This window comes from Elephas maximus, chromosome 22 (genome assembly GCF_024166365.1).
Source record: "Elephas maximus indicus isolate mEleMax1 chromosome 22, mEleMax1 primary haplotype, whole genome shotgun sequence".
Lineage (NCBI taxonomy): Eukaryota > Metazoa > Chordata > Mammalia > Proboscidea > Elephantidae > Elephas > Elephas maximus.
The window spans coordinates 1,482,274-1,507,023 of NC_064840.1; the positions used below are offsets into that span (position 1 = coordinate 1,482,274).

General features: G+C 48.9%; 1 protein-coding gene across 6 annotated transcripts in view; it reads left to right on the forward strand.

The window, feature by feature from the left end:
- The first annotated feature begins 10,769 nt into the window (after nucleotides 1-10,769).
- Nucleotides 10,770-24,750, forward strand: part of STX2 (syntaxin 2) — a 55,086-nt gene continuing 41,105 nt past the window's right edge. For all 6 annotated transcript variants that reach the window (XM_049865583.1, XM_049865584.1, XM_049865581.1 and 3 more), the window contains exon 1: nucleotides 10,770-10,958. In XM_049865583.1, the coding sequence (XP_049721540.1) occupies nucleotides 10,929-10,958 (30 nt within the window). In that variant the 5' untranslated portion in view covers nucleotides 10,770-10,928. The remainder of the gene's footprint in view (nucleotides 10,959-24,750) is intronic.

Genomic DNA, 24,750 nt, shown 5'->3' on the forward strand with positions numbered 1-24,750 from the left:
TCCTCAACACTCTGTGCGTGTTGTTACGCGTTGACACCCAACCCATCCTGACTCCACAGGGAGAGGACAATGGAAGCTCCTTGTTTGGTACATGCCACTGCCTGGCCTTAGTAGGTGCTCAAACAATATTTCTTGAATTAGCCCACGCACCCTTAACTTCCTGTTGTTGTTAGGAGCTGCTGTTGAGTCGGACCCCAGAACCCCGCACCATTGCCATGTGTGGTTGCAGATCAGAGCATTGTACTCCATGTGGTTTTCATTGGCTAATTTTTCGTAGTAGATCGCCAGGCCTTTCTTTCTCGGCTATCTTAGTCTGAAAGCTCCACTGAAACCTGTTCAGCATCACAGCACACAAGTCTCCAATGATAGATGGGTGGTGGTATGCCTGAGATGCACTGGAGAGGAATTGAACCTGGGTCTCCTGTGTGGAAGGTGAGAATTCTACCACTGAACTCTCCTGCCCTCAACAGTATATTAGATAGCGATGATTGCTAAGGAGCAAAATAAAGCCATGAAGGAAGATTCAGTGTGTCAAGAGGAAGGAGTGGCCATGCAGGTAGGGTGGCCAAGAGGCCTTCACTAAGATAGTGATGTTCGAACAAAGACCCGCAGAAGGTGAGGGAAGGAGGCACGGATATTTGAAGGAAGAGAATTCCAGGCAGAGGGAATAGCATGTGCAAAAGCCCCAGGGAGAAGCCTACCTGGAGTTGTCAAGGAACAGCAAAGAGGCTAGGGTGGAGAAGATGAGCAAAGGAAGAGGACATGATGAGCTCAGAGAGGTTGGGAGGGGCTCACATTGGGACTCTGGGCATATTTAGGGCCTTACGATGAGCGTAAGAGCCTCCCGTGTTAGGGACAACTAACTCTGGGCAAATTTAGGGCCTTACGATGAGCGTTAAGAGCCTCCCATGTCAGGGACAACTAACTCTGGGCAAATTTAGGGCCTTACGATGAGCGTAAGAGCCTCCCGTGTCAGGGACAACTAACTCTGGGCAAATTTAGGGCCTTACGATGAGCGTAAGAGCCTCCCGTGTCAGGGACAACTAACTCTGGGCAAATTTAGGGCCTTATGATGAGTGTTAGAGCCTCCCGTGTTAGGGACAACTACTGCTTCTTTGAGCAAGGGGAACTTTAAGAACAGACGCTTGGCGGTTCACGATAGGACAGACCACTCTCTCTGAAAGACAGTTTTCTTAGTAAAGTCTAAAAAAGGATAGAAAACACCCTAAGAAAACATAAGTGTATACAGGACTTCTCAGAGGTTGAGAGAACCCTGGGCCTCTTTTACTATGTATTTTTAAACAGTATACATAATAAAAATTCCAGCATATATATATATATATATATTTATGGTCACAAAAATTATGGTACATTTTAAACGCTTACTCTCAATAAATTAACTTTTATTGGACATACTAATAATCGACGCAACGTAACTGCTCCTTGTAAGAAAATGTGAGTTCCTGGGTGGTACAGTTAACGTGCTTGATTGATAACAGAAAGTTCGGCAGTTCGAGTTCACCCAGAGATGCCTCAGAAGAAAGGCCTGGGGATCTATTTCTGAAAAATCAGCCACTGAAAACCCTATGGAGCACAGTTTTACTCTAATACACATGGATTCGCCAAGAGTCAAAACTGACTTGATGGCAACTGTGTTTTTTTTTTTTAATTTCTAAACTTAGCATCATGATAAATTACACAAGGATAACGGAGGCATGATAGTGCAGTGGTTAAGAGCTCAGCTGCTAACCAAAAAGTCAGTAGTTCGAATCCACCAACAGTTCCCTGGAAACCCTGTAGGGCAGTTCTACTGTGTCCTATAGGGTCGCTATGAGTTGGAATAGGGTTTGGATTTTTCTTGGTTTATTGCATTTTAAAACACCGTAAAGCTTTATTCTCATTTAAATCTACATTCTGTACCCAGAATAGAGAGAAGAGAAAATGAATTCTAAAGTTGGCTTCAACTTGTGATAAGAATGCGCACTCCTATTGCCAACTGACAATAATTATCAGTTCTTTAGAGGTCTGAATTTGAGTGGATTTTTTACACTTCCCCTATTATTTCATTAAGTCCAGCAAAAATATTTTAGAATCACAGTATTTTAGAACAGGTAGGGAACTTTACTGTGCTGAAGTCCAAATTGTGTTGCAGGTATGTAACTTTGCGCAAGCAGTTCAAAGCCTTTTGCTTCAGTTTTTCCATCTGCAATATCAACAGGGCCATCTCACCAGTTAAATGAGTTAGAGTGTGGTGGTTACTCTGGGGCCACTGGGATAATCCAGGCTCCACTTCAGGGTCATCTCAACGGCGATTCCTCTGTCTGAAGTACTTTTCCCCCAGATATCTGCACAGCCTGGTCCTTTGCCTCGTCCAAGTTTTTGGTCCAGTGACACCTTATTGGTGAGGCCTGCCCTACTCCATCTGTTATGGATTGAATTGTGCCCCCTAAAGTGAGTGTTGTAAATTCTAACCCCTATACCTGTGGAGGAGCTCTGGTGGCACAATGGTTAAGAGCTCAGGTGCTAACTCAAAGGTCGGCAGTTTGAATCTACCAGCTGCTCCTTGGGAACCCTATGGGCAGTTCTAGTCTGTCCTATAGGGTCACTATGAGTTGGAATCCACCAGACAGGGAGGCAACAGTTTTTTTTTTTTTTTAAATACCTGGGGAAGTAATTACATTTGGGAATGGGTTTTGTTATGTTAATGAGGCCATGTCAGTGCAGGGTGTGTTTTAAGCCAAACACCGTGGAAATGGAGCAGACAGGCACAGAGAAGCAAGCACAGATGGGGGGAGACAGATGCCACAGTACATGAAGATCTCCAAGGAACAGAGAAACAGAGGCTGAAAAGAGACAAGGACCTTCCCCCAGAGCCCACAGAGAGAGAAAGCCTGTGCTGAATTTGGACTTCCAGCCTCCTAAATGTGAGAAAATGGATTTCTGTTTGTTGAGGGCACTCACTTTTGGTATTTCTGTTATAGCAGCCCTGGATAACTAAGACACAGTCCATTAAACCCCCTCCCTTACACCCCAAATTCCCCTAACCCACCTTTATTGATTTATACATCTAGCCAGGGGTGGATTATCCAATAAGTAAGGTAACCATGTGCTTACGCCATCAACCAAGCAGGGGCACCAATTGTCCAGGGCAAAGACCCATAGATGCCAAGTAGACAGAACACAAGGAAAAGCAAGCGCTGTGGTGGAAGGGAACTGGCAGGGCACTAAATGAAACTGATACCAGCTCCAGTGCGTGAGAATGTGTTGGCCAGAAATAAAAGTCACGCAGGGTCACGAGGGCGAGCACACACCACGTTGTTTAAGCTATGAGGCCCCTGCCACTTCAGCACCTTCGTTGACATCTGTCTCCTATGGTAAACTCCCATGTAATTGAAACTCCTTATCTCAGCAGGTCTCTTGGAAGTATTCTATTTCTTTCTAATAAACAAGAGGTGGGTGTAGGCTGCTGAGTCTAACTGTTGTGACATTTACACAATATGAAACTGGATCCAACACGAGCAGTTACCGGACAAGGATGGATTGTATCAATAGATACTGGGTCTCTGATCCATTTTGAGAGAACCATCTTGTACCTCCGTGTCTGCTGATCCAGGACCTCCAGCAATGTCAGGGGGCCAGCAATGCTCTTTGCCTGATACAAACACAAGAGTATGCTTTTGCACACGTCTTGGTAAACAATCAACAGGAACTCTAGTCCCAGATGACGGGTAAAAGTGAGGGAAAGCGAATAAGTCAACTACTGCAATGAATTCAATCAAGTTACTTTTTAACTGTATAGCATTTCTGTACAGTTACTCATTTCCTTTGTTGTAGAATATGTGGAATATTCCTTTTGTAGAAAATTTGGTATGTAGTACAAACCTTAGTACCCCGCATCCACTAAAAAATTTTATAATCTAGTTCATCTCATTTGGCTAAAATAGTATATACCACTTTTGCATCCAATCGCTAATATTATAAAAAAAAAATAACTGCATTTAAAAAGAAGTTACATCACGGATAGCTAACACACACGTATATATGTATATATATAAATATTTACACACATAAGTATATATATAACTCATCCCATTGGAATGCGTGAGTAAACAGAGGGGCACTACAGATTATCAGTGTTTAAGGCCCTTACATGCCTTAATCCCGCCCTACGTTCAGCCCCCAAAAGTCAGGTGTGCTTAAAAAGAGCTAGACCAGAACTGAATTCCTCCTGAAATCAGAAAACAGACGAGAAAACGCGTATGATTATCCAGTTCAAGTCAACCGAAAACAAAGATACATGGATAGGGAAGAAGTAATACAAGAATTAATAAATCGTAATAACCAAAAAGTAGAAACAACCGAAAAGTCCATCAACAGATGAATGAATAAGCAGAATGTGGTATACACACCGTGGAATATTACTCAGCCATAAAGGGAAATGAGGTCCTGATACACGCCACAACGTGGATGGAACTTTAAAACGTGCTGAGCGAAATAAGTCAGTCACAAAAGGACAAAACTGTATGATCTCACTTATACGAAATAAGCAAATATATGGAAACCAACTCGAAGAACATAATGTCACTGAGTGACATTTCTATATACCAAAAAACCAAACTCATTGCTATTGAGTTGATCCCAACTCATAGCGACCCCACAGGACAGAGGAGAACTGCCCCACAGGTATTTCAAGGAGTGGCTGGTGGATTTGAACTGCCGACCTTTTGGTAAGCCGCCGATCTCTTAACCACTGCGCCACCAGTCCTGAATTGGTATAGGCTTTGTTGCGTATATTTTCACCACGATAAAGAGAAACTATTAAGTCACCATCCTTGCCCTATTATGTCATTCTCTCACTTGTGCCACATTCCTTGAAAAGGCAGATGTAAGTGTCATAGGGCACATGCCTGTTCCTCCAGGAGCTAAAAACTCACTTTTAGTAAATGACTATATTAGTTTTCTATTGCTGCCAAAACAAATTCCCCCCGAAACATAGCAGCTTAAAACAGGACAAAGGTAGTATCTTATTGTTCTGTAGGTCAGAAGTCTGGGCTGGCTCACGGCCCCTTCTTCTGCTCTGGGTTTCACAAAGTACCTGTCAGCTAGCCTCTTGTCGGGAGGCTCCGGGAGAACCGCTTCTAGGCTCCTCCAGGTTGCTGGCAAAATCTAATTCCTTGAAGCTGTAGGACAGTGGTCGCCTTGCTGAACGTCACCGAGGGCAGCCCTTAGCTCCCTCAGCCCTTGCACGTGTGCCCCTAACTCTGAGCGCCCGCAAAGGCAGGTCAAGTCCTTCTCACGCCTGGAATCTCTCGGACTTCCCATCTGCCATATCTCTTCTCTTTCCAGCTGGAGAAAGTTCTCTGCTTTGGGGGCTCACAAGTGATTAGATTGGGCTCACCCAAATAATCCAGACAGGTTGCTAACGTGCAAAATCCCCACGTAAAGGAACAGTCACGGGTCTGGGGATTAGGATGTGGCTATCTCTGTTGTCAGAGTTAGCTGCTGTGGCATTGGCTGGTCTGATGGCGACCCCACGCACAGCAGACTGAAATGCTGCCTGTCCTGGCCACCCCAGAACTGGACTGTTGTGATCCACAGGATTCTCATGAGCTGATTTTCGGAGGTAGATCACCAGGCTTCTCTCCCCAGTCTATCTTAGTCTGGAAGCTCCGCTGAAACCTGTTCAGCGACATAGCAACACGCGGGCCTCCCCTGGCAGATGGGTGGTGGCTGCACAGGAGGTGTATCGGCTGGGAATCCACCAGGTCTCCCGAATGGAAGGTGAGAGCTCTACCACCCAACACGCTGCCCAGGCCCATTATTCTGCTTACCACCATGACCCAATAATGACTCAATGACATTTCATTGTCCTTTTCTCCTTTCTAAGAAGGTCTACTGCAGGACATGACACCTCTTTGAGCGCCTGTCCCAGTCCACCTCACAATGACTCCCCTTTCTTCGAGGATCAGCAGCCATGATTGTACCACGTGACCTTGCTTCCCGGGTCACTGAGCCAATCGGGTTTCCTGTCCTGGGACTGTGGCTCTTTTCTCATTCTCTCGGAGTGGGACAGTGGTTAAGAGCACTGCTAACCAAAAGGTCGGCAGTTCAAATCCACCAGCAACTCCTTGGAAACCCTATGGCGCAGCTCTAATCTGTCCATTAGTGTCGCTGTGAGTCAGAATCAACTCCACAGCAGTGGGTTTAGTTTTTGTGTGTGGCTGTTACTGGAGGGTTTTGAACCCACCACAGAGTCCTGGCTGATGTTTTGAACCCGAAAATATCTTGACTGCATATGTACGTATGTAATATACACATAAAAATGATAAACTATGTACTAGTATTCATACCCTCGTTTTTTCCTGGCAGAATAAGCAAACTTCTGATTGCCAAATTCAACATTATTCAAGTATTTCCCATATTTTTGTGTATTTTGGAATAATCAGTGGGGAGGGGCCATACTTAAGGAGAGATTATAAATGATGACAGAAAGCTGCTTGGAGAATTGCAGTGTCCAGGAGGAGGCCTTTTGACGGGGAAGTTCAGGGTGCGGTTTGGAGAGAAAGAGGATTTTTCTAGGTTCCTAGGGGCTGCGGGAACGAAATACCACACGCTACTGGGTGGAAACCCTAGGTTCTTGCTCAGCATGGCCCGTATTGGCAGATCAACGAGAGACCGAGGTAGGAGAACAAGAAAGGCACATTTATGTCATCGTCCAAGGAAATGGAGTCAGTCGGTGCTTACTGCTGCCAAGACTGCTTGCTAAGGGCTGGCAGGCAGGTTACTTTTAAGGGGTTTACAAGTAGAGAGTTCATACGTCAGCAACATTCTTAATCACAGCACACAGGCGCAATGGGGTTTACATAAACCTCCAAGCAAAAGCCTGATTCAAATGCAAAGCTGGGCGGGTGGGGAGCCCAGCAAAGGACAGGATTCTGCCATACCACACTGGAGGGGAGGAAGCCAGGTAAAGTATACAGTCAGGGGGTTCTGTCTCATACAAAGTGGGTGGCTTTAGAAAATAGAAATTTATTGTCTCACAGTTGTGGAGGTTTGACATCCAAATCGGAGTGGGGCTTCCTTCTGAGGGCTTTGAGACAGTCTGTCCCATGCCTCTCTCCTGCCTTCTGGTGGCTCCTGGCAATCCTTGGCATGCAGCTAGGTCCCCCAGCTGTCCTTCCTCCATCTCCTTGCCTACCTCAGAGTCTGTAATCTGTGATACTGCCTATTTTAATACTCATAGCAATGTATCAGCCCTTCCTCACTTTAAGTGATAAAACCAAAAAGGCAATTTATGGCTTACAAAAGCTCTGGAGTTACTGGTATCAGGTACTGCTTGATCCAGGAGCCTAAGTGCTATATCAGGAAAAAGTAGTTTTTTTTCCACCCCTAATTTCACTTCCTTTATACTAAGTTCATTCTCAGACAAGCTCTGCTATAATTGCCCACTGCCCCCAGCTCATTTTTGGTAGCTTAGTCAAAATAGAGACTTTTGGTTTGGCCCACATCCATCAAATAATTTAGTTTTTTTTTTAAATTTCTCTTTCAAAAATTTATACACATATTGTTTTGTGACATTGGTTGTAAACCCCGCAATGTGACAGCGTACTCTCTCTTTCCACCCGCGGGTTCCCTGTATCCATTTGACCACTTCCTGTCCCTTCTTGCCTTCTCATCCTCTTTTGGGACAGGAGCTGCCCATTTGGTCTCATATATTTGATTGAACATGTAGTATATTTGATTGAACTAAGAAGCACGTTCCTCAAATGTATTATTTTTTGCCTTGAAGTCCTGTCTAATCTCTGTCTAAAGAGTGGGCTTTGGAAATGGCTTCAGTTCTGGGTTAACAGAGTGTCCAGGGACCATAGCTTCGGGAGTGATTTTGATTTAAATTGTGAAAAACATATCAGAGTCATAAATTAAGAAGAATCAAGTGTGCCCCTAGCCCATCCAAGTCCAAGTTCCTGTCTTTCCTCTCCTGGTTTGTCTGGTCGCTCTGCGTCTCCTAACTCCACTCCTAAAAACCAAGTACTGATTCACACCCAGAACCAAATTCAGAGCTTCCTGTTTTTTCTGTTGAGGTGCTTCTTCCCAAATAGATTCTCTATGGCCGCCTTCTTCTCATCACTCAGATCACAGCTCAGAACTCACCTCCTCAAAAGGTCCTCTGCCTAGTGAAGAACCTAACTTTGCCCAAAAAGAGGTCTGGCCTTTGCCCTCAGCTCCTGGGAGGTGATTTTTGTTTGCTGGGTGGCCTTGGGCCAGCCAGATAGTAACAATGTGCTTTAGGGTGGGGGCTGGCCACACCTTAGGGTAGGCTGGCCGTGCCAGAAAGGCCAACTGTGGAATGTACGGTGGGGACTGAGGCCAACCGCTTGGGTAATCAATCAATCAAGCCTATGTAATGAAGCCCCAGTGAAAACGCTGGACACTGAGGTTCGGTGAGCTTCCCTGTTTGACAATACTCCACATGTGTTGTCACACATCAATACTAGGAAAGTAACATGGCCTGACTCCACAGGGAGAAGACAACAGAAGCTCCACATTTGGTACTTCTGGAATCTGCCGCATGCGTCTCTTCCCTCACTAACTTTAATCTGGGTCCTTTCCCCGTAATAAACCACAGTTGTGAGTATAATGGAGCCCTGGTGCTGTAGTGAAGTGCTACAGCTGCTAACCAAAAGGTTGGCAGTTTGAATTCTCCAGCCACTCCTTGGAAACCCTATGGGGCAGTTCTGCTGTGTCCTACAAGGTCCCTATGAGTTGGAGTCGACTTAATGGTAGAAGTTTGGTTTCGTTTGGTTTGGTTTTGGTGTGTATAACAGCTTCCAGTGAGCTCTGTGAGTCCTTCTAGCAAATCATGGAAGCTGAGGGTGGTTTTGGGAACCCCTGGATATTGTAGTAGGTGTCAGAAGTGAGGGTGGTCTTGGGGACTGTTCACTCTAACTTTGTGGTTGGCCTAAACTCTCAGCACCCCCTGACCCATCTGTCTTCTTGTTCTCTATCATCACGCCCCCTATTTTCCTCTTTTCACTAATCTGTCTGTATACCCCAGTTCCTGACCTGCAGGTGTTGTCCCTCCTGCCACCCTGTCACTTTATGTCGCTTTATTCTGATGCATTGTGTACCTTACTTCATTTCCTCTCCTTTATTCACACCAAAGGCTGGAGGCGGACTCTTAAAAAGGTCACTTTCTGCAGACATACTGCACCCAGCTCCTCTGTTGCTTAGCTAAATTTGTCAAAATTCATTAAATGGTCTTTTATTTTTTTACATGTGAAAATCAGGTAGATTTAAAACATAGATTTTAATTTTTAGAGCAGTTTTAGGCTTACAGAAAGCACAGAGAGTTCCCATATCCCCCTGTTATGGCTTGAATTGTGTCCCCCAAAAGTTCTGTTGGACCTATGAACATGATGTTGTTTGGAAAGAGGGTCTTTGCAGATGTTATCAGTTAACGCGAGGTGATAGAGGAGTAGGCCCTAATCCCATCTGAGCTGTGTGTTATAAAAGGGAGAACAGACACAGATGGATGGAAGCTGGTCAGGTCAGGATGGAGGCACAGTGGGGTTACGCTGCAGCTGCAAGGCAAAGGACAGCTGGTGCTGGAAGAGACAAGGACGGACCCTCCCGCGGAGCTTTCCGAGAGAATGTGGCTCTGCAGACACCCTGGATTTGGACTTGTAGCCTCCAGAATTGTGAGAGAATAAACTTCTATCCCTGTCAGTCACCCACTTTGAGGTGCTTTGTTCCAGGAGCCCTGGGCCAGTAATAGGCCCTTTGCCTCTGCACACCATTTGTCCTTTTTTTCCCCATATATATTTTGTTTCCTTTTTTTCTTTTATTGTTGTACTTTAGATGAAGGTTTACAGAGCAAATTAATTTCTCATTAAACAACTCATACATATTGTTTTGCGACATTGGTTGCCAACCCCACGGCATGTCAACACTCTCCCCTTCTCTACCCTGGGCTCCCTATTACCAGCTTTCCTGTCCCCTCCTGCCTTCTCAGCCTTGCCCCTGGGCTGGTGTGCACATTTAGCCTCTGCTTGTTTTATGGGCCTGTCTAATCTTTGGCTGAAGGGTGAACCTCAGGAGCAACTTCAGTACTCAGTTCAAAGGGTGTCAGGAGTTTCTCCTTTTTTTAAACATCTGGTTACAATTCATGAACCAAAACGGATAAATTATTTACTAAAGTCCATAGTTTACATTGGGGTTGCACTTTGTGTTGTAAATAAACTAATTTTTTTTTATATAAATAAAACCATGGGGATGAAAGCAAAAGCACAGATCAAGAAGGGCTAAGTGGTATGTGTACCCGACTTGGGGAAGAGGCGGCCCCCTTAGGACCAGGTTGGCCACGCCCCTTAACCACTGGCCCCTCCCCATCCCAGGCCCCGCCCACACTTCCCGATCAGCCCTTTCAGCCCAGGCCACGCCCCATCCCTTCCAGGTCCTCCCTGCTGCGCAAACCCCGCCCCACCCCAGGCCCCGCCCCGTCACAGGTCCCGCCCTCCCGTCCGGCCCCGCCCCACCCGAGAACCCTCCCCGGCCCAGCCCCCGCCCTCACATCCAGGCCCCGCCCCCACCCGAGGCCCCGCCCCAGGCCTCGCCCTCCCGTCCGGGCCACGCCCACCAGAGGCCCCGCCCCGGCCCGGCCCCTCCCCCGCAGCCCGCCCCCCACTCCCGGCCCCGTCCGCGCTCGCCGGCTGCATTCCCACAGGGAGTGAGCGGGCGGCGGCCGCGCATGCGCAGAGCGGCGGCTGGTTGCCGTAGCAGCGCCGCCAGGAGGCAAGGAGGGCGGCCGGCGGGCAGGCGCGGAGCGGGGACCCCGGCGGCTGAGGTGGCGACGCGCGACCGAGACCCCGCGGCAGGCAGAGCCGCCGGGAGGGCAGCGTTAGCGGCGGGACGCGCCTCCCGGCCCGGGGATGCGGGACCGGCTGCCGGACCTGACGGCGGTGAGAGGGGCGGCGGGTAGCGGCGTGGGGCCGGGCGGGTCCGGGGCGGGAGAAGGGGTCCCGGTACCGGGGCCGGGCCGCAGCCCCTCTTCCCGCCCCTCCGCGGACCCCGACCCCGCGGCCCGGCCGGCGCCGGCCCTGATCTCATTTCCTGCTCCCGCCCACCCGGCCCCTCCTGGGCGCAGGGCCTCGTCGACGTGTCCCGGGCGGGGGTCGCCGGGCGGCTCCGCTCTCACCGCTGTGACAGCCCGGGGTCCGGACCTGCTAGTGCCGCCCGGGTCCTGCTAGTGCCGCCCTGGTCCACCTAGTGCCGCCCTGGTCCTGCTAGTGCCCCCCTGGTTCTGCTAGTGCCCCCCTGGTCCTGCTAGTGCCCCCCTGGTCCTGCTAGTGCCGCCCGGGTCCTGCTAGTGCCGCCCTAGTCCACCAAGTGCCGCCCTGGTCCTGCTAGTGCCGCCCTGGTCCTGCTAGTGCCGCCCTGGTCCTGCTAGTGCCGCCCTGGTCCTGCTGGTGCCCCCCTGGTCCTGCTAGTGCCGCCCTGGTTCTGCTGGTGTCCCCCTGGTCCTGCTAGTGCCCCCTGGTCCTGCTAGTGCCCCCCTGGTCCTGCTAGTGCCGCCCTGGTCCTGCTAGTGCAGCCCTGGTCCTGCTAGTGCCACCCTGGTCCACCTAGTGCCGCCCTGGTCCACCTAGTGCCACCCTGGTCCTGCTTGTGCTGCCCTGGTCCTGCTAGTGCAGCCCTGGTCCACCTAGTGCCTCCCTGGTCCTGGTCCTGCTAGTGCCGCCCTGGTCTACCTAGTGCCGCCCTGGTCCACCTAGTGCCGCCCTGGTCCTGCTAGTGCTGCCCTGGTCCTCCTAGTGCCGCCGTGGTCCACCTAGTGCCGCCCTGGTCCACCTAGTGTCGCCCTGGTCCTGCTAGTGCCGCCCTAGTCCACCAAGTGCCGCCCTGGTCCATCTAGTGCCCCCCGGTCCTGCTAGTGCAGACCTGGTCCACCTAGTGCCGGCCTGGTCCACCTAGTGCCGCCTGGTCCTGCTAGTGCCGCCCTGGTCCATCTAGTGCCGCCCTGGTCCTGCTAGTGCCGCCCTGGTCCTGCTAGTGCCCCCCTGGTCCACCTAGTGCCGCCCTGGTCCACCTAGTGCCACCCTGGTTCTGCTGGTGCCCCCTGGTCCTGCTAGTGCCCCCTGGTCCTGCTAGTGCCCCCCCGGTCCTGCTAGTGCCGCCCCGGTCCATCTAGTGCCGCCCTGGTCCTGCTAGTGCCGCCCTGGTCCACCTAGTGCTGTCCTGGTCCACCTAGTGCTGTCCTGGTCCTGCTAGTGCAGCCTTGGTCCTGCTAGTGCAACCCTGGTCCACCTAGTGCCGCCCTGGTCCACCTAGTGCCGCCCTGGTCCACCTAGTGCCGCCCTGGTCCTGCTAGTGCCGCCCTGGTCCTGCTAGTGCCGCCCTGGTCCTGCTAGTGCCCCCCTGGTCCTCCTAGTGCCGCTGTGGTCCACCTAGTGCCGCCCTGGTCCACCTAGTGTCACCCTGGTCCTGCTAGTGCCGCCCTGGTCCACCAAGTGCCACCCTGGTCCATCTAGTGCCCCCCTGGTCCTGCTAGTGCAGACCTGGTCCACCTAGTGTTGCCTGGTCCTGCTAGTGCCGCCCTGGTCCATCTAGTGCTGCCCTGGTCCTGCTAGTGCCGCCCTGCTCCTGCTAGTGCTGCCCTGGTCCTGCTAGTGCCGCTCTGGTCCATCTAGTGCAGCCCTGATCCTGCTAGTGCTGCCCTGGTTCTGCTAGTGCCGCCCTGGTCCACCTAGTGCTGCCCTGGTCCATCTAGTGCTGCCCTGGTCTTGCTAGTGCAACCCTGGTCCTCCTAGTGCTGCCCTGGTCCTGCTAGTGCCGCCCTGGTCCACCTAGTGCCGCCCTGGTCCACCTAGTGCCACCCTGGTCTGCCTAGTGCAGCCCTGGTCCACCTAGTGCCGCCGTGGTCCACCTAGTGCCGCCGTGGTCCACCTAGTGTTGCCCTGGTCGTGCTAGTGCCGCCCTGGTCCACCCAGTGCCGCCCTGGTCCACCCAGTGCCGCCCTCGTCCTGCTAGTGCCGCCCTGGGTCTGCTAGTGCCGCCCTGGTCCACCTAGTGCCGCCCAGGTCCACCTAGTGCTACCCTGGCCCACCTAGTGCCACCCTGGTCCTGCTAGCGCCGCCCCGGTCCTGCTAGTGCCCCCCTGGTCCTGCTAGTGCCGCCCTGGTCCACCTAGTGCCGCCCTGGTCCACCCAGTAGCCGAGCTCCGGGGAAGGGTCACATCTGCCCAGAGTCCCAGGACGGGCCGAGTGCCCCTTCTGGGTGGGAACCCCCTTTCCTGCGCCAAGCTCTGCTGCCCCCCCCCGGGGCGTTTCCTCTGAAGCTCTGCACCCACAACACACTGGTGGATTCCTGGCACGGCGCTTATCACAGCCAGAAATGGTTAACTGCCGCCAGGCCCACCCTAGTGGTTGTCAGCTCAGAGAGCGGGGCCGGCTCCTGCGCACTGCTTTGTCCTGTGTTCACTTGGGGCTGCATACAGTAAGCACTCCGTAGATGACTGCGATGTGAATGGGTGAAGGGAGTGCTGGATACTGAGGGTGGGGCGGGCAGCTCGTCTCTCTGTTCCCCCAGGAAAGAGCTTGCTATGCGTTTGTTTACTTTATTCACCAGCACGTCCAGCTGGGGCCTGCTCTGAGCTTAGGCACTGGGTGCGTTGACGTTGGCGTTCTGATTCAGCAAAGGCTAACAGTTCACTCGATGCATTCTGCCTGCGGAAAGATGACAGTACAGCGAATGAGCTGCTGAAACGACGGTGGAGGTTTCTAAAACACCCAAGCATCCAAACATTTTAGGCCAACGCAGCTAATTATGGCTTTTTCTTTTTTTAATATAGGTACTAATTAACGACGAGCGTTTACCGTTTTGTTTTGTCTTACACAGATACAGCCCTGTTCTCAGGGAGCTGGTAGCCTCCCAGTAGGGGTTGTAAGACACCCACTGCATGTAACGAATTAACTCCTTCCCTTTGCTTCTAGAATGGCGAGAGCAGAGAAAACGCTCAGTCGATGAATTCATCTTTGGTATCATACGGGAAAGGTCCCTAAAACCAAACCTGTTGCTGTCGAGTCAGTTCCGACTCATAGTGACCCTATAGGACAGAGTAGAACTGCCCATAAGGTTTCCAAGGAGCAGCTGGTGGATTTGAACTGCCAACCTTTCAGTTAGCAGGTGAGCTCTTAACCACTGTGCCGCCAGGGCTCCAGAAAGGTCCCTGGATAGCACAAATGGTTTGCGCTCAATTACTAACTAAAGGTTGACTGTTCGAACCCGCCCGGTGGTACCATGGGAAAAAGTTGTGGCAGTCTGCTTCCATAAAGATTATAGCCAAGAAAACCCTACGGTGCACAGTTCTACTCTCTAACATGTGGGGTTGTCATGAGTTGGAATCCATTTGAAAGCAACAGGTTTTTTTGTTTTTTAAATCATTCAAGATTTTTTTTTCATAGTGATTTTTCTTTCCTTCCTCCTTTATTATGGGTCAAATATTTTGAGCTTCCCTGTTCAACTTAGCAGATTACTATTGTGTTATCTCACTGTATAGAATAACAGCGCCACATCATAGGAGCTCAGATGTTAAACAAAGAACTGCTGAAGGGTACTCAACTTGAGCGGTGTCACTATTTTAGCAAAAGATAGCCAAGATTATGGCATTGGAGAATAAATAGTAAGAAGCATCTGTCAGTGGGATATGTGAGCACCTGTCTCAGTTTGATTAGCAAAAATCAAATAAGGGAATTATTATTATTATTTTTTAATTTATTTACTGTGCTTTAGGTGAAAGTTTACAAATCAAGTCATCTCTCTTACAAAAAGCTGTACAGACCCCACCATGTACTCCGAGCTGTTCTCTCCTTAATGAGACAGCACGCTCCTCCTCCTCTCCACCCTGTATTCCCCGTATCTGTTCAACCGGCATCCGTCCCCCTCTTCCTTCTCACCTCGCCACCAGACAGGAGTTGCCCACATGTTCTCAAGTGTCTACTTGAGCCTTGAAGATCACTCCTCACCAGCATCATTGTCTATATTATAGTCCAGGCCAGGCCAATCCCTGTCTGTAGAGTTGGCTTCAGGAATGGTTCCTATCTTGGGCTATCAAGGGTTCCAGGGATGATGACCATCAGGGTCCCTCCAGTCTCAGTCAGACCATTAAGTGTTTTTATAAGAATTTGAGATCTGCACTCCACTGTTCTCCTGCTCCAGCAGGGATTCTCTGTTGTGTTCCCTGTCAGGGCAGCAATCAATGGTAGCCAGGCACCATCTAGTTCTTCCAGTCTCAGGCTGATGGAGTCTTCTCTGGTTTATGTGACCCTTTCTGTCTCCTGGGCTCATCTTTACCATATGTCTTTGGTGTTCTTCATTCTCCTTTGTTCCAGGTAGGTTGAGACCAATTTATGCATCTTAGATAGCCACTTGCTGGCGTTTAAGACCCCAGACGATAGGGCAATTATTTATCGCCCTTGAAGTCGATGTATGTGTGAACTCTGATTGAAGCAGTATTAGTAAGGACACGTAAACAAATGTGTTCTAGAGCTTTAGAGCTAGAAGTGGCCTCATGTAGCCTAGCACCATCCTGCTTCAGAAGAAGAGACTGAGCGGTCATTGAGCAAATTAGTGGGAGTTTGTACTCCTGGAGTTGTCTTGTTGGGCAGATCATTTTTAAACTTCTCAAAGCCTCAATTTCCCTATATATAAAATGAGGATAGTAGTCTCTTTCTTGTCTACCTCACCGAGGGAGTTGTGGAACATAAAATCATCTAATATGTGTGAAGTTCTGGGAGAAGATGGGAGGGAGAAAGAACCGTGTAATTATAAGGGCTATTAACATGTACTAGGTCTTTTTATGTTTTTAGGAAGTTATAATAAAAAACAATCTTCTCCCTAGTATAGAATATGAGGCTGATATTAATTTTAACATAATTCAAGTTTAATAACTTTTAACTTTTAAAACCCATCTTAAAGTTGTCTCTTTAGGTGTAAAAATTGAAATGATCCCTCCACCTCCCCCCTAGAAAATATGTCCCTTCCGAGTAATTCGTGGAGTAGCTAAATGTCTCTTTCCAACCATATTTCTAAGTGACTTTTTTTTCTCTAGGTAAGTTCAGTATTTGATTTTGGTAGTTAAAATGCCTCATTTGCATTGTCCACACCGGCAAAATATTGGGTGTGATACCTCCAAAAAGTTCCCTTATTAGCTCTTAATGCTTCCTCTTGAGAAAAAGGTTACTTACCACTCTTAACTCTTGGAAAGGACCTAAATATTAGTTTGTCCAGTGCTGTTTGTCAGGTAGAGATTTAGCTTCTCCTAGCCAATGACTCTCTTTTTGAGCATTCATTTGGGTGCAGAAAGCTGAAGTGACTTGCCTAAGGTCTCTTAGACATGAAACCCAGAAAGATGTTGCTTCCGAGTGACAAAAAGTAAAAGAATTACCCGCCCAGCGGACATTTGAGTGCCAGGTCTGACCCAGGTGGTGGGTTAGGTGCAGACGCACAGAGGGATTCGGTGAGTGGAGCCACGGTGGGTGCTCACAGCCTGGGGGAGGAGGAGTGGAGAAGCCATGATGGAGCACGTTTAGTGTGTGTGCCGATTAGAATGGGGTAGCTGTTCTAGAGACTCGTAGTGATCCATGTGACAGAGTACAGCTGCCCAGAGGGCTTTCTAGGCTGTAATCTTTAAGGGAGCAGATCACTAGGCCTGTCTCCCACCGAGCTGCTGGGTGAGTTTGAACTGCCAACCTTTTGGTTAGCAGCCAGGCACTTAACTGTTTTACCACCAAGTCTCCCTTGGGTTAGCAGGTGAGGACAAACCGTTTGCACCTCCCAGGGACTTCTCCTCAGACTCTGTCGTTGCCCGTGGAGTTGATTTTGACTCATAGTGACCCTAGAGGACAGTAGAATTGCTCCATGGGGTTTTCCAGGCTGTAGGTTTTATGGGAGCAGATTGCCAGGTCTTTCTCCTTTGGAGCTACTGGGTAGGTTCCAACTGCTTACCTTTTAGTTAGCAGCCAAGCACTGAACCGTTGCGCCACCAAGCGTTGCTGTAAGTTGGAATCCCCTTGACAGCAATGGGTTTTTGACAGCAACAAACCCTGGTGGCATAGTGGCTAAGAGCTACGGCTGCTAACCAAAATGTCGGCAGTTCAAATCCACCAGCCGCTCCTTGGAAACCTTGTGGAACAGTTCTACTCTGTCCTTTAGGGTCACTATGAGTTGGAATCAACTCAAAGGTAATAGGTTTGGGTTTTTTTTTTTTTTTTAAAAACAGCATTCTAGGAGATAATGGCCCCACATGTATATTGATTATCTTGTTTCCAGAGTTCCCATATGCAAAAGATATGTTTATTATAGTTAAGAATAGAGGAACTATGGATTGCAACTGTGGGAATTGTTTGCAGGATGAGAAACACAAACACAAGATTGTAAACACAAAGGTTATAAACACAAGCACACTGATAGCTGTTTGGGGTAGCTGTTTGGTGATCATCCGTAGCCCTAACAGAAATGAAAAAATTATTATTTTTTAATCCCTGAGTTCAAGGCTTTGAATACCAAACACAAGTTGTTAAAGGGCAGGACAAACTCTGCCCAGATATTTTTTTAAGTTACTTTTTTGGGAGCTCGAATAGGTCATGTAGTTTAGAATGTTACAAAGACTCGGATTCCAATTTTTAAAAAAGAACTTTTTTATTCCTAAGTAGTTCATTGAAAAAAAAATACTAAGATTTATACTATAGTTATAATTTTACATATGTATATATTTTTAGTTTAAAATTTCATAATTTATTCCATCCTGCCAAGCTTTTATAATTTTGTTTTATTATCATGCAAACAGTTTCCACAGTTGGAGTCCGTAGTTTCTCTGTTCTTAACTATAAAAAATTTATTTTGAATACATAGATGTGTTTTTTTTTTTAAGATAGCAAAACCTCTCCATTTCCACAGTTTAATTGCTTCTTGTTTTTAGCTTCAGGTCTCTTCTGAATTTAATGAATACAGAATCTAAATGGGAACCGATGCATCACAGTTTCCCTTTGGCATACTCACCTCAGATGTGTCCATTCCAGTCCTGAGACTGTTGGCTGTTCCTGAAATGCTCACCCTCTCCACGCCCCCGCACACGCTGCTCCCTTGTCGTTCTGAACCCCTTGCTCTGCCTGTCTGTGGGGTTTACATTAACTCTACCCAGGAATTGGGTCTTTATCCTCAGTTCCTTGGAGTTAATCCCTAAAGAAGCCTTGGAATTTCCCTAATGGTTTATGTGTCCTTGGTAAGGACTCCAGGCCTGACAGGTTAATCTGGAGAGGCAGCTCTGGGGTGGGGGGTGACTAGGTCAGAGGGACTTACCTCGTGGTAACCACCTCATAGTGGCCAGGCCAGGGAGCCCCACCTTGGGATGCTTGTGGTCACCTCTTGATATTGACCGACCTGAGGGAGAGAGGCTGGAGAGTGCATTATGAATGAGACTCCTGTAAAACTTCTGGACACGGAAGCTCCATGGGCTTCCTGCTGGGTGAAAGACTCACGTACATGGGAGGGCAGTGCGCCCTTTGGGATGTGGAAGCTCCACGTTGGAGACCCTCCCAAACCTCCCCCTATGCGTCTCTTCCTTTGTATTCTTTTTGTCCTCCAGTAAAGCTGTAATCATAAGAATAGTGCTTTCCCAGAGTTCTGTGGGTCGCGCCAGTGAATCACTGAACCCAAATGGGTAGTGGTAGCCAGCAGGCCAGTGAGGGAGCCCAGGAGTAGCCGCGAGCTTGCAGTTGGCACCCTGAAGGGGTAGTGGGAACACCTGGAATTTGTATCTAGCAGATAAGAAGTGTGTGTCGTGGATCCCCACGCTTGTAGCTGGCGTCTGAGGTCTTGGGCTGACTTGGCTGTCTGGAGAAGGGTACACTTTAACTTGGGCGCCCAGGGTCAGAGAAGGATGTGCTGCGTGGGCAGCTGGAGTCAGACCTGCGCAGAGATGTGAGCAGCGGGGATTTGTCATATCCTCATAGTTGGTGACAGGAAAAGTAAGACCTTTGCTTCGAGATTTATCACATACTGCCTGACCCCTTCTTCTGGCCTCAGCCCAGGCTCGTCACAGGGAGTCTTCCGGCTTCCTTTCCTGGAGACCAGTGCTTGCTGAACACAGCTGCAGGCCACTGCTCCAGGCTGGGCTCGTGCAAGCCAGGCTCGTGTCATCACTTTGCTCTGAGCCTCAGTGTTCAGCACACGCTGAGAGCACTGCAAGTATTTGCTGAGAAACATGTGGCCACCAATGGAATCTGCTGCCCCCAGGGCCTTTTCGGTCACTCGGGACAGAAGCCCATTAGCCAAAGCAGGAAAGGTGGAGTGGTGCCTCCCAGTTGCCACGGGCAGGAAGCACCCTCGACCTCACCAGGGCAGGGAGCCAGGGACAGGGAGCCCATGCCCCTCTCTCTCTCTCTCTGTCTTTGCTTCTTGGTTTCTCTCTGTCCTTTGTGTGTATGTTCTCCTCTGCCCACGCCCTCATCCCTGGAGCTTATGAAAAAGGCAGGTGAAGTCTTCGCTCTCATGAAACTCAAAGTAAGGGAGATGGGCAATAGACAACCAAGCAAGTGGCCATGAAAGTGAGGGAGATGGGCAATAGACAACCAAGCAAGTGGCCATGAAAGTGAGGGAGATGGGCGATAGACAACCAAGCAAGTGGCCATGAAAGTGAGGGAGATGGGCGATAGACAACCAAGCAAGTGGCCATCAAAGTGAGGGAGATGGGCGATAGACAACCAAGCAAGCGGCCATCAAAGTGAGGGAGATGGGCGATAGACAACCAAGCAAGTGGCCATCAAAGTGAGGGAGATGGGCGATAGACAACCAAGCAAGTGGCCATTAAAGTGTCATTTAGGGTCATGTGCCGTGAAGGAAAAGCCCGGGTGAATGGTATGTGGTTGGGCACAGGGGAAGGCCTCTGAGCGAAGATTTGAGAGATGCAACTGCCACGGGCAGGTCTGGGAAGAGTGGTCTGGCAGAGGCCCTGGGGTGGGGCTAGTTGGCAAGGCTGGGGTAGAAGGTCTGTAGTGGTGAGGGGGTAAGATGCGTGAGGGCAGAGGGATGCCCAGGTCACGGAGGAGCTGGTAATTGGTCAGTGCCATGGGAAGCCGCTGATGGGATTGGAGCAGGGGACTGGCCTGATCCGATTTCGCTTTTAAAAGATCCCTCTGCTGCTGTGGGGCAAGAATGAGGCAGGGGCCCCGGAGTCCAGGCCAGAGGTGGCGACGGCTTGTGTTAGGGTGAGGCTGTGGAGATGGAAGCAGAAGGCTCCAGGTGTGGTTGAGGTAGCCCTTATAGGATGCTGATGGAGGCAGAAGGAGGGGGTGCCAGCATGACCCCCAGGCTCAGGTTCTGCTTTTCCTAACAGTCCTTCCCTGCCTTCTTGCATGCCGTTCTCTCTGCCTCCCTCCGCTCTTTCCTGCTCCGGCCCTTGGGCTCTGCTTCTGTGGCTAACTTCTCCCTCGACAGATGGGTCTGCTGGGTATTCCCTTTGGCTTGGTGAGGGGAGGTGGCCACAGCACTTGCCCTGTTCCAGCTCTGATAGAGGCCTCTGGCTCAGCTCAGGAACTCGGGTTGGCTCTGTGGGCTGAGCTCTCACCGTCAGCCCAGCACTGTGCTGTGGGGTTGGCTTTTTCACAGCCACGTTGGGAGCAATCTGGCACTACTTAGTGAAGCTGAAGATGCTCTCGCCCTGTGGCTCAGCGGTTTCTTCTCTGGATATGTAGGTAGGTAGGTAGGTAGGTGTGTATGTCCCAGAGGAGAACCCTAATGGGCATGTGGAGACACCTACAAAAATGTTGTATTGTTGGTAACAGCAGAACAGCAGGACACAGTAGGAGCATGGATGAACACATGCAGCGTGTGTCTGTAATGGAACACTACACGGTGAAAAGAACACATGGTCGAACCGTGTGTGTGGTTTAACCTAACGCTAGAGCCACATACGTCAACATGGGAAACTGCTAAACATACCATTGAAAGAAAAAAAAAATCAAATTGCAGAAGCCATCTGTGTAGTACAATGAAGGTTACGTAAAGTCTATGTTCGTGCAAAACAGTACTTACGTTAATGGGACAAGAGCATAGTGAAAACACAAAATCATGAAAAAAGGTAACTTTCTACCCCAGGGTAAGTCAAAATGGCATAGCAAGGGTGAAGTCTGACCTCCTGTAACTTTGCAGGGGGAAGGAGAACCTGGATCAACAGCCCAAGGGTGATTCCCAGGAGGCGGAGGTCAGACGTGCCTCCTCTCTCTGCCGTCTTTACCAGTTCGGACACGAACCACCCCTTCTACGGCACTCTTCTCTGCTGGGTCCGATAGTTCATTGCAATGGCCACACAGGACTCACAGACAGTACTCAAAATTATGGGGTTTATTAGGGAAGTAACAGGTCATAGTTCAGGTTCAGGAACACTCAGGAGACACTTCTTCCACCAGGACAGCTTCTTCTCAGCTGTGCTCCAAGACGCGTCCCTCTGCCTTGTTTAGGCAAATGTTACAAAGCTCTTTTTAGCTCCACCGATAAGTGCCCCGAGGCACCCCATTCTGCCAGTGAGCCTTGACCTGAAGGCTCTCACCTCTAGCTCTGTGGGCCAGCAAGTTTAGCTCCGCCAAGTGCTTGCAGGAACCCTGCTCTGCCAGCAAACCTGCCTGTAGACACTCAGCGTTGTCGCTCTGGGGGCCAGGAAGCCCACTGCATCGTCTCCTGCCGGTCTCTACTCCAGCCGTTTCTCTGCCACCACATCTTGCTAGCTTCATTGTTACAGCTCTCTCTCTCTCTCTCTGTCTCCTGGTACCAGGAGCTTTTCAGCACACGGATGGCAGGTCCAAAGGACACGCTCCACTCGTGGCCTTGCTTTTTGGTGGTGGTAAGATCCTCTCTCTCTCTCTGTCTCCTGGTACCAGGAGCTTTTCAGCATACAGATCCCAGGTCTAAAGGACACGCTGCACTCATGGCCCTTCTCCTTGGGGGTAGTGAGATCCTCTCTCTGCTCTGGAATTGACTCTCTTTTAAGCCTAGCGGGATGGCAGAACTGACCAGTCCCCTTGGTGGGCCACAGTTACCTTATTTGCACCCAGTACCCGGTGCCGTTGAGTCGATTCTGACTCATAGCGACCCTATAGGACAGAGTAGAACTGCCCCATAGAGTTTCCAACGAGTGCCTGGCAGATTCGAAATGCCGACCCTTTGGTTAGCAGCCGTAGCATTTAACCACTACACCACCAGGATTTCCCCAGTCCTGCCCAATCACTTGAGTGGTAGTTATAAGACCATGGCAGGAAAGGCCACACAAAAGTGATCCCTTGCACTGAAGGGTATAAAAGTCTGATTAATTATGTAAAAATATAAGAAGGGAATGTTACATTTGGGACCATGACGATTAACTGGCCAACCGTCTGCCTTTCTCTACATTTAATTACGAGTATTCCTTTTCTTTTTTACATAGATGACTTCATTTTTTTTTAACAATTTTTATTGAGCTTTAAGTGAACGTTTACAAATCAAGTCAGTCTGTCACATATAAGCTTATATACACCTTACTCCATATTCCCACTTACTCTCCCACTGATGAGTCAGCCCGCTCCCTCCTTCCAGTCTCTCCTCTCATGACAATTTTGCCAGTTTCTAACCCTCTCTACCCTCCTATCTCCCCTCCAGACAGGAGATGCCAACACAGTCTCAAGTGTCCACCTGATACAAGTAGCTCACTCTTCGTCAGCATCTCTCTCCAACCCATTGTCCAGTCCCTTCCATCTCTGATGAGTTGTCTTCGGGAATGGTTCCTGTCCTGGGCCAACAGAAGGTTTGGGGACCATGACCGCCGGGATTCCTCTAGTCTCAGTCAGACCATTCAGTCTGGTCTTTTTATGAGAATTTGGGGTCTGCATCCCACTGTTCTCCTGCTCCCTCAGGGGTTCTCTGTTGTGCTCCCTGTGAGGGCAGTCATTGGTTGTGGCCGGGCACCATCTAGTTCTTCTGGTCTCAGGATGATGTAAGTCTCTGGTTCATGTGGCCCTTTCTGTCTCTTGGGCTCATAGTTATCGTGTGACCTTGGTGATCTTCATTCTCCTTTGATCCAGGTGGGTTGAGACCAATTGATGCATCTTAGATGGCCTCTTGTTAGCATTTAAGACCCCAGACGCCACATTTCAAAGTGGGATGCAGAACGTTTTCATAAGAGAATTATTTTGCCAATTGACTTAGAAGTCCCCTTAAGCCATAGTCCCCAAACCCCCACCCTTGCTCCGCTGACCTTTGAAGCATTCAGTTTATCCCGGAAACTTCTTTGCTTTTGGTCCAGTCCAAATGAGCTGACCTTCCATGTATTGAGTATTGTCCTTCCCTTCACCTACAGTAGTTCTTATCTACTAACTAATCAGTAAATAACCCTCTCCCACCCTCCCTCCCTCCCCACCTCGTAACCACAAAAGTATGTGTTCTTCTCAGTTTATACTATTTCTCAAGATCTTATAATGGTGGTCTTATACAATATTTGTCCTTTTGCCTCTGACTAATTTCACTCAGCATAATGCCTTCCAGGTTCCTCCATGTTATGAAATGTTTCACAGATTCATCACTGTTCTTTATTGATGCGTAGTATTCCATTGTGTGAATATACCACAATTTATTTAACCATTCATCGGTTGATGGACGCCTTCGTTGCTTCCAGCTTTTTACTATTGTAAACAGAGCTGCAATAAACATGGGTGTGCATATATCTGTTCGTGTGAAGGCTCTTATTTCTCTAGGGTATATTCCGAGGAGTGGGATTTCTGGGTTGTATGGTAGTTCTATTTCTAACTGTTTAAGATAACGCCAGATAGATTTCCAAAGTGGTTATACCATTTTACATTCCCACCAGCAGTGTATAAGAGTTCCAATCTCTCCTCAGCCTCTCCAACATTTATTATTTTGTGTTTTTTGGATTAATGCCAGCCTTGTTGGAGTGAGATGGAATCTCATCGTAGTTTTGATTTGCATTTCTCTAATGGCTAATGATCGAGAGCATTTTCTCATGTGTCTGTTAGCTGCCTGAATATCTTCTTTAGTGAAGTGTGTGTTCATATCCTTTGCCCACTTCTTGATTGGGTTGTTTGTCTTTTTGTGGTTGAGTTTTAACAGAATCATATAGATTTTAGAGATCAGGCGCTGGTCGGAGATGTCATAGCTGAAAATTCTTTCCCAATCTGTAGGTGGTCTTTTTCCTCTTTTGGTGAAGTCTTTAGATGAGCATAGGTGTTTGATTTTTAGGAGCTCCCAGTTATCTGGTTTCTCTTTCTCATTTTTGATAATGTTTTGTATTCTGTTTATGCCTTGTATTAGGGCTCCTAGGGTTGTCTCTATTTTTTCTTCCATGATCTTTATCGTTTTAGTCTTTGATCTACTTGGAGTTAGTTTTTGTGCATGGTGTGAGGTATGGGTCCTGTTTCATTTTTTTGCAAATGGATATCCAGTTATGCCAGCACCATTTGTTAAAAAGGCTATCTTTTCCCCAATTAACTGACACTGGGCCTTTGTCAAATATCAGCTGCTCATATGTGGATGGATTTATATCTGGGTTCTCAATTCTGTTCCATTAGTCTATGTGCCTGTTGTTGTACCAGTACCAGGCTGTTTCGACTACTGTGGCTGTGTAATATGTTCTAATATCAGGTAGAGTGAGGCCTCCCACTTTCTTCTTCTTTTTCAGTAATGCTTTACTTATCCGAGGCTTCTTTCCCTTCC